Source organism: Taudactylus pleione, unplaced genomic scaffold, assembly GCF_031769625.1.
Source record: "Taudactylus pleione unplaced genomic scaffold, aTauple2 ptg000073l, whole genome shotgun sequence".
Classification (NCBI taxonomy): Eukaryota; Metazoa; Chordata; class Amphibia; order Anura; family Myobatrachidae; genus Taudactylus; species Taudactylus pleione.
The window spans coordinates 1,784,797-1,798,484 of NW_028284475.1; the positions used below are offsets into that span (position 1 = coordinate 1,784,797).

The 13,688-nt window shown below is 44.5% G+C and overlaps 1 protein-coding gene across 1 annotated transcript in view; it reads left to right on the forward strand.

Annotated features, from left to right (window-relative positions):
* Window positions 1–10,499: 10,499 nt before the first annotated feature.
* ANKRD35 (ankyrin repeat domain 35) overlaps window positions 10,500–13,688 on the forward strand; it is a 70,943-nt gene continuing 67,754 nt past the window's right edge. The window contains exon 1 of the mRNA XM_088467550.1: window positions 10,500–11,047. Within this exon, the coding sequence (XP_088323676.1) occupies window positions 10,988–11,047 (60 nt within the window). The 5' untranslated portion in view covers window positions 10,500–10,987. The remainder of the gene's footprint in view (window positions 11,048–13,688) is intronic.

A 13,688-nucleotide genomic window follows, 5' to 3' on the forward strand; every position in this document is an offset into this window, starting at 1 on the left:
ATTATACACAGTATGCCACGCAGTAGCAGTGCCCATTATACACATTATACCACGCAGTAGTAGTGACCATTATACACAGTATGCCACGCAGTAGCAGTGCCCATTATACACATTATACCACGCAGTAGTAGTGACCATTATACACAGTATACCACACAGTAGTAGTGACCATTATACACAGTATGCCACACAGTAGCAGTGACCATTATACACAGTATGCCACGCAGTAGCAGTGCCCATTATACACATTATACCACGCAGTAGCAGTGCCCATTATACACAGTATGCCACGCAGTAGCAGTGCCCATTATACACATTATACCACACAGTAGTAGTGACCATTATACACAGTATGCCACACAGTAGTAGTGACCATTATACACAGTATGCCACACAGTAGTAGTGACCATTATACACAGTATGCCACACAGTAGTAGCGCCCATTATACACATTATACCACACAGTAGTAGCGCCCATTATACACATTATAGCACACAGTAGTAGTGCCCATTATACACAGTATGGCACACAGTAGTAGTGCCCATTATACAGATTATACCACACAGTAGTAGTGCCCATTATATACAGTATGGCACACAGTAGTAATGCCCATTATACACAGTATGCCACACAGTAGTAGTGCCCATTATACAGATTATACCACGCAGTAGTAGTGACCATTATACACAGTATGCCACGCAGTAGCAGTGCCCATTATACACATTATACCACACAGTAATAGTGACCATTATACACAGTATACCACACAGTAGTAGTGCCCATTATACACAGTATGCCACGCAGTAGCAGTGCCCATTATACACATTATACCACACAGTAGTAATGCCCATTATACACAGTATGCCACGCAGTAGCAGTGCCCATTATACACATTATACCACGCAGTAGTAGTGACCATTATACACAGTATGCCACGCAGTAGTAGTGACCATTATACACATTATGCCACACAGTAGTAGTGCTCATTATACACATTATACCACACAGTAGTAGTGCCCATTATACACAGTATGCCACACAGTAGTAGCGCCCATTTTACACAGTATACCACACAGTAGTAGTGCCCAGTATACACATTATACCACACAGTAGTAGTGCCCAGTATACACATTATACCACACAGTAGTAGTGCTCATTATACACATTATACCACACAGTAGTAGTGCCCATTATACACAGTATGGCACAAAGTAGTAGTGCCCATTATACAGATTATACCACACAGTAGTAGTGCCCATTATATACAGTATGGCACACAGTAGTAATGCCCATTATACACAGTATGCCACACAGTAGTAGTGCCCATTATACAGATTATACCACACAGTAGTAGTACCCATTATATACAGTATGCCACGCAGTAGTAGTGACCATTATACACAGTATGCCACGCAGTAGTAGTGACCATTATACACAGTATGCCACGCAGTAGTAGTGACCATTATACACAGTATGCCACGCAGTAGTAGTGACCATTATACACAGTATGCCACACAGTAGTAGTGACCATTATACACAGTATGCCACACAGTAGTAGTGACCATTATACACAGTATGCCACACAGTAGTAGTGACCATTATACACATTATACCACACAGGAGTAGCGCCCATTATACACATTATACCACACAGTAGTAGTGACCATTATACACAGTATGGCACACAGTAGTAGCGCCCATTATACACATTATACCACACAGTAGTAGTGCCCATTATAAACAGTATAACTCACAGTAGTAGTGCCCAGTATACACATTATACCACACAGTAGTAGTGCCCATTATATACAGTATGGCACACAGTAGTAATGCCCATTATACACAGTATGCCACGCAGTAGCAGTGCCCATTATACACATTATACCACGCAGTAGTAGTGACCATTATACACAGTATGCCACGCAGTAGCAGTGCCCATTATACACATTATACCACACAGTAGTAGTGACCATTATACACAGTATACCACACAGTAGTAGTGACCATTATACACAGTATGCCACACAGTAGTAGTGACCATTATACACAGTATGCCACGCAGTAGCAGTGCCCATTATACACATTATACCACGCAGTAGCAGTGCCCATTATACACAGTATGCCACGCAGTAGCAGTGCCCATTATACACATTATACCACGCAGTAGTAGTGACCATTATACACAGTATGCCACGCAGTAGTAGTGACCATTATACACAGTATGCCACACAGTAGTAGTGACCATTATACACAGTATGCCACACAGTAGTAGCGCCCATTATACACATTATACCACACAGTAGTAGCGCCCATTATACACATTATACCACACAGTAGTAGTGCCCATTATACACAGTATGGCACACAGTAGTAGTGCCCATTATACAGATTATACCACACAGTAGTAGTGCCCATTATATACAGTATGGCACACAGTAGTAATGCCAATTATACACAGTATGCCACACAGTAGTAGTGCCCATTATACAGATTATACCACACAGTAGTAGTACCCATTATATACAGTATGGCACACAGTAGTAATGCCCATTATACACAGTATGCCACGCAGTAGCAGTGCCCATTATACACATTATACCACGCAGTAGTAGTGACCATTATACACAGTATGCCACGCAGTAGCAGTGCCCATTATACACATTATACCACACAGTAGTAGTGACCATTAAACACAGTATACCACACAGTAGTAGTGACCATTATACACAGTATGCCACGCAGTAGCAGTGCCCATTATACACATTATACCACACAGTAGTAATGCCCATTATACACAGTATGCCACGCAGTAGCAGTGCCCATTATACACATTATACCACACAGTAGTAGTGACCATTATACACAGTATGCCACACAGTAGTAGTGACCATTATACACATTATACCACACAGTAGTAGTGCCCATTATACTCAGTATACCACACAGTAGTAGTGCCCATTATACACAGTATGGCACACAGTAGCAGTACCCATTATACAGATTATACCACACAGTAGTAGTGCCCATTATATACAGTATGGCACACAGTAGTAATGCCCATTATACACAGTATGCCACACAGTAGTAGTGCCCATTATACAGATTATACCACACAGTAGTAGTACCCATTATATACAGTATGGCACACAGTAGTAATGCCCATTATACACAGTATGCCACGCAGTAGCAGTGACCATTATACACAGTATACCACACAGTAGTAGTGACCATTATACACAGTATGCCACGCAGTAGCAGTGCCCATTATACACATTATACCACACAGTAGTAATGCCCATTATACACAGTATGCCACGCAGTAGCAGTGCCCATTATACACATTATACCACACAGTAGTAGTGACCATTATACACAGTATGCCACACAGTAGTAGTGACCATTATACACAGTATGCCACACAGTAGTAGCGCCCATTATACACATTATACCACACAGTAGTAGCGCCCATTATACACATTATACCACACAGTAGTAGCGCCCATTATATACATTATACCACACAGTAGTAGTGCCCATTATATACAGTATGGCACACAGTAGTAGTGCCCATTATATACAGTATGGCACACAGTAGTAATGCCCATTATACACAGTATGCCACACAGTAGTAGTGCCCATTATACAGATTATACCACACAGTAGTAGTACCCATTATATACAGTATGGCACACAGTAGCAATGCCCATTATACACAGTATGCCACGCAGTAGCAGTGCCCATTATACACATTATACCACACAGTAGTAGTGACCATTATACACAGTATGCCACGCAGTAGCAGTGCCCATTATACACATTATACCACACAGTAGTAATGCCCATTATACACAGTATGCCACGCAGTAGCAGTGCCCATTATACACATTATACCACACAGTAGTAGTGACCATTATACACAGTATGCCACACAGTAGCAGTGACCATTATACACATTATACCACACAGTAGTAGTGCCCATTATACACAGTATGGCACACAGTAGTAGTGCCCATTATACAGATTATACCACACAGTAGTAGTGCCCATTATATACAGTATGGCACACAGTAGTAATGCCCATTATACACAGTATGCCACACAGTAGTAGTGCCCATTATACAGATTATACCACACAGTAGTAGTACCCATTATATACAGTATGGCACACAGTAGTAATGCCCATTATACACAGTATGCCACGCAGTAGCAGTGACCATTATATACAGTATGCCACGCAGTAGTAGTGACCATTATACACAGTATGCCACGCAGTAGCAGTGCCCATTATACACATTATACCACGCAGTAGTAATGCCCATTATACACAGTATGCCACGCAGTAGCAGTGCCCATTATACACATTATACCATGCAGTAGTAGCGACCATTATACACAGTATGCCACACAGTAGTTGTGCCCATTATACACATTATACCACACAGTAGTAGCGCCCATTATACACATTATACCACACAGTAGTTGCGCCCATTATACACATTATACCACACAGTAGTTGCGCCCATTATATACAGTATGGCACACAGTAGTAGTGCCCATTATATACAGTATGGCACACAGTAGTAATGCCCATTATACACAGTATGCCACGCAGTAGCAGTGCCCATTATACACATTATACCACGCAGTAGTAGTGCCCATTATACACAGTATGGCACACAGTAGTAGTGCCCATTATACAGATTATACCACACAGTAGTAGTGCCCATTATATACAGTATGGCACACAGTAGTAATGCCCATTATACACAGTATGCCACACAGTAGTAGTGCCCATTATACAGATTATACCACACAGTAGTAGTACCCATTATATACAGTATGGCACACAGTAGTAATGCCCATTATACACAGTATGCCACGCAGTAGCAGTGACCATTATACACAGTATGCCACGCAGTAGTAGTGACCATTATACACAGTATGCCACGCAGTAGCAGTGCCCATTATACACATTATACCACGCAGTAGTAATGCCCATTATACACAGTATGCCACGCAGTAGCAGTGCCCATTATACACATTATACCACGCAGTAGTAGCGACCATTATACACAGTATGCCACACAGTAGTTGTGCCCATTATACACATTATACCACACAGTAGTAGCGCCCATTATACACATTATACCACACAGTAGTTGCGCCCATTATACACATTATACCACACAGTAGTAGCGCCCATTATATACAGTATGGCACACAGTAGTAGTGCCCATTATATACAGTATGGCACACAGTAGTAATGCCCATTATACACAGTATGCCACGCAGTAGCAGTGCCCATTATACACATTATACCACGCAGTAGTAGTGACCATTATACACAGTATACCACGCAGTAGTAGTGACCATTATTCACAGTATGCCACGCAGTAGCAGTGCCCATTATACACATTATACCACACAGTAGTAATGCCCATTATACACAGTATGCCACGCAGTAGCAGTGCCCATTATACACATTATACCACACAGTAGTAGTGACCATTATACACAGTATGCCACACAGTAGCAGTGACCATTATACACATTATACCACACAGTAGTAGTGACCATTATACACAGTATACCACACAGTAGTAGTGCCCATTATACACAGTATGGCACACAGTAGTAGTGCCCATTATACAGATTATACCACACAGTAGTAGTGCCCATTATATACAGTATGGCACACAGTAGTAATGCCCATTATACACAGTATGCCACACAGTAGTAGTGCCCATTATACAGATTATACCACACAGTAGTAGTACCCATTATATACAGTATGGCACACAGTAGTAATGCCCATTATACACAGTATGCCACGCAGTAGCAGTGACCATTATACACAGTATACCACACAGTAGCAGTGACCATTATACACAGTATGCCACGCAGTAGCAGTGCCCATTATACACATTATACCACACAGTAGTAATGCCCATTATACACAGTATGCCACGCAGTAGCAGTGCCCATTATACACATTATACCACGCAGTAGTAGTGACCATTATACACAGTATGCCACACAGTAGTAGCGCCCATTATACACATTATACCACACAGTAGTAGCGCCCATTATACACATTATACCACACAGTAGTAGCGCCCATTATACACATTATACCACACAGTAGTAGCGCCCATTATATACATTATACCACACAGTAGTAGCGCCCATTATATACAGTATGGCACACAGTAGTAGTGCCCATTATATACAGTATGGCACACAGTAGTAATGCCCATTATACACAGTATGCCACACAGTAGTAGTGCCCATTATACAGATTATACCACACAGTAGTAGTACCCATTATATACAGTATGGCACACAGTAGTAATGCCCATTATACACAGTATGCCACGCAGTAGCAGTGCCCATTATACACATTATACCACACAGTAGTAGTGACCATTATACACAGTATGCCACGCAGTAGCAGTGCCCATTATACACATTATACCACACAGTAGTAGTGACCATTATACACAGTATGCCACGCAGTAGCAGTGCCCATTATACACATTATACCACACAGTAGTAATGCCCATTATACACAGTATGCCACGCAGTAGCAGTGCCCATTATACACATTATACCACACAGTAGTAGTGACCATTATACACAGTATACCACACAGTAGTAGTGCCCATTATACACAGTATGGCACACAGTAGTAGTGCCCATTATACAGATTATACCACACAGTAGTAGTGCCCATTATATACAGTATGGCACACAGTAGTAATGCCCATTATACACAGTATGCCACACAGTAGTAGTGCCCATTATACAGATTATACCACACAGTAGTAGTACCCATTATATACAGTATGGCACACAGTAGTAATGCCCATTATACACAGTATGCCACGCAGTAGCAGTGACCATTATACACAGTATACCACACAGTAGTAGTGAGCATTATACACAGTATGCCACGCAGTAGCAGTGCCCATTATACACATTATACCACACAGTAATGCCCATTATACACAGTATGCCACGCAGTAGCAGTGCCCATTATACCACGCAGTAGTAGTGACCATTATACACAGTATGCCACACAGTAGTAGCGCCCATTATACACATTATACCACACAGTAGTAGCTCCCATTATACACATTATACCACACAGTAGTAGCGCCCATTATATACATTATACCACACAGTAGTAGCGCCCATTATATACAGTATACCTCACAGTAGTAGTGACCATTATACACAGTATACCACACAATAGTAGTGCCCATTAATACAATATGGCACACAGTAGTAGTGCCCATTATACAGATACCACACAGTAGTAGTGCCCATTATATACAGTATACCACACAGCAGTAGTGACCATTATACACAGTATACCACACAATAGTAGTGCCCATTATACACAATATGGCACACAGTAGTAGTGCCCATTATACAGATTATACCACACAGTAGTAGCGCCCATTATATACATTATACCACACAGTAGTAGCGCCCATTATACACATTATACCACACAGTAGTAGCGCCCATTATATACATTATACCACACAGTAGTAGCGCCCATTATATACATTATACCACACAGTAGTAGCGCCCATTATATACATTATACCACACAGTAGTAGCGCCCATTATATACATTATACCACACAGTAGTAGCGCCCATTATACACATTATACCACACAGTAGTAGCGCCCATTATACACATTATACCACACAGTAGTAGCGCCCATTATATACATTATACCACACAGTAGTAGCGCCCATTATATACAGTATACCTCACAGTAGTATTACCCAATATACACTTTGACACACAGTAATAGTTACTATTTTAAACATTAACCCACGCAGTAGTAGTGAACATTATACACATTATACCACACAGTAGTAGTAGTGCCCATTATACACAGTATGGCACACAGTAGTATTACCCAATATACATGGTGATGTGTCAGTGAGGACAGGGCTGTATGTGACAGGGGCAGTGACATGATGTGAGGAGGGGAATGGAGGCAGCAGGAAGCCACAGACTGAGAGTTATATAGAGGAAGCTGCTGAGTCCCTCAGCAGCCCATAGTACATCAGGTGAAGGGGACCCTTTACAAAGGTATCAGACGCAGGTATCAGATCTGCGATTCCGGCAGGAGGCATCTTTTTCCTTCAGACGCCTCCTGCAGGAATTAGCATAATTTAGCAGTAGCAGCTTCGTCAACCGCTGACCATGATACTCTGTATCAGGTCCTGGGTTTAATAATGGAAAGAGCAAGGTCATGATTAACGAAGACAATCCTGTCACACTGATTCAAGAAGATGTTGGTCTCAGATTCACCTAAATGAAAGTAAGCTCATACATCCAGCGTCTTGTGTGATATCACAAGACTGATTGGGCAAACTGCATCGGTTGAGTGCAAGACGGCCAGGAATAGCAGCCCCCACTGCTGTCAGCGCTGGTGAGAAACTCCTAAATCACACGGACACTGGGCATCAGACTCTCTGCTGGGGACTAGCGATTATATTTACAGTTTCCAGGACTTCTGTTTTCAGTCCTTTATGAACAGTGGATTTTCCGGCATCAGGATTAGTCTGATTATCAGATGTTTGCATTCGGCTGGGTTTCTTGGAAATTGTTTCCTCCTTCAACTTTGCTAAAGGGTCTTGTGGATTTGGTTTTTTTTTTTTTTTCGGGACATATCACAAAACGAACCACCATCTTGAATAAAAGCTGGTTGGAATCCACTTGGTTTTGATCTGGAACAAGGGAATATTTAGTTGGCCAGTGACGGTGATCTGTATGTGCAGTCATTGGCGGATTGCTAATTCAGCCCTGCATGATCGAGTCGTCGGTACTAAACGCTGAACCCTATAGTTAATCTGAGCTCAGGCCAGATAACCAGATACGCCGTTGGGCATGAACAAATGTCACCAAAAGTTTCACAGCTTAATTGCTGATTGGCTATCATCAATACCTCATTAGAGGCACTGCAATATTTGACCACACCCACTATCTAGGCAGGAGGTGGCAGAATTGATCTTGTTGCAGGCGAATCCAATAAAGGCCTTGATTCAGAGTTGGGCGCTGCTATTCCGATGTTGCCGCAGTTAAGCGATGTTTTGCTGGTGCACATGCGGAATAAGTCTGGGATAGCCTTATTGCACACGAGCGAACCCAAGTGTCCTATGCTGCTGGCAATTGCATATGGAATCGCTAATGCTTAAAAAGGGGTTTGCGTTTCCTGGGTGTATCAGGATGGAGCCTGGGAGGTGACCTAAAGAGAATGCAAAAAGGGGCAGTTTCATGGGCACGTTAGGGGCGTGTCATGGATATGTCTGGGAACGCTGCTACCTTCCCAAACGCAAATACAATTATTCAGAGCCCATTGGATTACAGGATGTAGCTAGAGTGGACTCAAGGCTATCGCAAATGTCGATGGCGAGAGCGATGTAGCGCCGATGTGGGAGTGTTTACAATCTCCATCGCAAACACACAGACCACGCAGCCTGAAAGTGGGCGTGTCAGCGCACATACACTCCATCACACCGTCCAGCACAGAGGGAAGGCTGAGATTAGCATTTGCATATTCCCACGAGCGCCATCGCGAGCATCGCTGCATTACCGACCAGCTCTGAATCAGGCTTATAGTGCGTTGCAGGCATGGGGGAGTAATTACTATTTCCTTTGCTATAAGATAACTGTATTCACTAACCATACATCAGGGATAGCAGATTTTAAAAAATAAAATAATGCAAATTATATGGAATTGATGACCAAAAAAAATAAAATAATCGTCTAATTTGCTACTCTTAATTGTGAATAATAAAGATCAGCCTGCAGGAAAAGTGCAAATAAGCATCCAGTAGTGCAGCAAGGAACGGGTTAAGTGAACTTGCTGACACATTGTATAATTCAGCCTAGCCCTGCAATTAGCATATACTGAGGCATCCCTCTGAGCAATTGTTAATGGCTGTAAATAGTAGCTGGGCTGTGTACAGCTCGCACTGATCTGCCCTGTTCCATTATTTAGTGCTCCTGCTGTCTCTGTGCTGTAGGATTGCACCCTGCACACCCGCCGTACAAATTCACAGGTTATAATGACCACTTTCTCCACAGATAGAAACTTTTGTTTCTACAAAACTTTGTAAAGTTTTGTGCGTGTGATCATAGACTGGAAGGAGAAGGGGGGTGGGTAGGGGGCTAGGAAATAGATAGACCCCCCCCCAGACACGTGGTGTTTCTCTAATATAGCGCACACGTAGTCCGCAGTTACTGCTCAGTGTAACTCCCTAATGACCTGCAGGGCTGTGACTTTATTTCGGACGTGGGAAGAGTGAGAAGGGTCACTTGCCGGACCCACCTGTTTAAATGCCTGGGAGGGGACTCTTGTTTCCACCAATGTGTGACTGTCACCCGAGCATGACAAGGAGAACACAAAGCAGTGACAGCAGGTACACACACACACACACACACACACACACACACACACACACACACACACACACACACACACACACACACACACACACACACACACACACACACACACACACACTCTCGATCTCTCTCTCTCTCGATCTCTCTCTCTCGATCTCTCTCTCTCGATCTCTCTCTCTCGATCTCTCTCTCTCGATCTCTCTCGATCTCTCGATCTCTCTCGATCTCTCGATCTCTCGATCTCTCGATCTCGATCTCTCTCGATCTCTCTCGATCTCTCTCGATCTCTCTCGATCTGTCTCGATCTCGATCTCTCTCGATCTCGATCTCTCTCGATCTCTCTCGATCTCTCTCGATCTCGATCTCGATCTCTCTCTCTCTCTCTCTCGATCTCTCTCTCTCTCTCTCTCGATCTCTCTCTCTCTCTCTCTCGAGACTCTCACTTTCGCTGTGTGACATGACGGAGTGTGTTTGCAGGTAGAACTGGCAGCGCTGAGCCCTTCCTGTCTAACTCTATGCCAGGGAGGCGCAGCCCCATCCTGCCAGGGGAATGGCCACGAGGAAGAAGTGGCAGACCTTGTTTGCCAGGCAGACATACAAGCCATCAGCGGTGAGTAAAACAAGTGGTGGGGGGGGGGTGAGATGTGGGCATAACGGAGGAATAGGCGTATCTCCCAGGGATTAAAGAGGGCGAGGGTGGCAAGGGTGAAGTGGTGGGTGGGGTGATGTTGAGGTGTATGGGGGCAGAGTTAAGTAGGAAGATGATGAGGAGAGTAGAGGTGGGGTGGCAGCACCCTCACTGGGCATACTGGAGAAGTAGCACGTAATGTTGATATCAGGAAGAGCAGCTCATCCGTGGGAGAGGTAGACATGACCTTTATATTGTGGTGTGTCCAGTGTCGGACTGGGGCATGAAGGGCCCATACTTAAGGGTGCAGTGATAAGGGCCCATACTTAGGGGTGTTGCCAGCCTCCAGAGGGGGTCTGGGTCACTTTAAATATATACATATATATAGTAAATACTGCTAGTGAATGCATGATAATGTACCAGATTTAAAACAGCAATGCATTGTAGAAAATACACCATAATCCTGTCCAGTATAAATCAAGTGCACAGTCACGAACCTGATCCCTAAAGAAGGGGGTGGGCCCTCATGCACTGGGGCCCACCGGGGGTTTCCTCTGTACCCCTGTGGGCCAGTCCGACCCTGGGTGTGTCAGTGAGGTGAGGAGTAAAAGATGGCAGAGGGCAGAGATTGTGTGTTATGTGGTACCAGGACAGCACTGGGATGTGTGAGGGGCTTGGTGAGAGAAAATCAGGGTTTTATACCTAGCAGAGATAGCAGAGTGCCTGGGGAGCGGACAGTAAGAGGCTGGTATACATTGGAGGGTGAGGCTGGCATAGAGAGGAAACAAGGAGCAGTGAGAGGACATAATTAAGGTGCATACGCACGGTACGATTAAAATGGACAATATGAACGATAACGATATCTATCATATCGTTATCGTGCATTATTCAGTGCCCAACAATCTGCGATGCGCGGGCATGTATGGACGATAACAATATAATCCATCGCCCGTGCATGCAGGTCAACCTGGTCGATATTGATCAGGTTACTATCCCGGGTCACTATAGTCATTGGTGAGTTGGTGGTGTGATGGATGATCGATATCGATATCACAGGGTGTAGGACGACCAGACAGCGATACAGTTATCGCTGTCTGATCGCTCCGAGTGTATGCACCATTAGAGGTAGGCTGGCAAGGACCACCTGCAGTACATATGAATAAGTGAAGTAGCGTTCCCACTAGGCTGTTTTAGCGGGGCGTGGCGCCCTGCTCTCCTTCTGGAAGGCAAAAAGCATCCTTGCCCTCCAGAAGGAGGGCAAAAAGCGCCCTGCCCTAACAGCCTGCGGGAGCCGTCTTCACCCGCGGGTCGCAGTGTCCCGCGGGTGAAGAAATGTGCGGTGACCCGGTCACCTCCGGAGAATAGGCGCATGCGCCCGGCATCTATTCTCATTGTCTGCAGGGCTTGGGGGTTGCCCGGCGTGTCCGTAAGTGCCGGGCACGCCCCCAAAAGTGACGAAAAGGGGACGTGTCTTATAGACACGCCCCCTTTTCAATGACCACGCCCCCTTCTCGGTCACGCACGCACCGAAGGCGCGCGTAAGATTGTACCCTCGCGCCGGAGCTAGAGTGAACACTAAGTGAAGGTACAGGTTACTGTAGAAGGATTGTGATTATAGGAGAGTAGTGAAAGCCTGGCATAGATCTGACACATGGAGGGATGAGATGATGCCACTTAGAGAGAGGCTGGCATAGAGACACAGGGCACTATGGGTTAGGGGTTCCAGTCTATAGATAGACAGTAATTAGATAGACAATGTCCAGATGTTAGACAGGAAATAGTTAGACAGGTACAAAAGGTCAACAGGGTCAAAAGTTCAACATGAAAATGTTCACACTTCTTTTTTTTTTGTTAGGGTTGGGGTAGGCACTTACCCCCACGGTCAGGGTCAGGCACCAAGGGGTGGGTTAGGATGAAGATTAGGGCTTAAAAAAATGTAAATAAAAAAAATTGTCGACCTATTGACCCTGAAGACTTTTTGTACCTGTCTAACTATGGACTGTCTACCATCTGGTTTCTAGCTAGATATTGTCTATCTAATCGGGTCTATTTACTAAGCAGTGTTAGGAGACAGAGTGAAAAGTGATAAGGTGCCAGCCAATCAGCTCCTAACTGTAATTTTTCAAACACAGCCTGTGAGGTGACAGTTAGGAGCTGATTGGCTGGTGCCTTATCACTTTTCACTCTGTCTGCTAACATTGCTTAGTAAATAGACCCCTATGTCTTATACCACACCCATGGGTTAGTGAGGCTGACGTAGAGCAATAAGGCACATGGATGTGCCCTGACTCTCCATGAAAATCTCACTCCTTCATGCGCCCTGTCTGTGCCAGCCTTGCTCCAATCCATGTGACTCTTCTCTCTATATGGATTGGAGCAAGGCTGGCACAGACAGGGCACATTAAGGAGTGAGATTGACATGGAACTTGTAGGGATGAGGCTGGCACTGGGATACAGGGCACATGGAGGGGTGAGGCTGGCACTGAGACAGGGCACATGTAGGGGTGAGGCTGGCACTGAGATACAGGCAACATGGAGGCTGAGGCTTGCATTCACCGGGCATATGGAGGAGTGAGACTGGAAAGGAGACACAGGGCCTGATTCAGAGCTGGACGCTATTTGC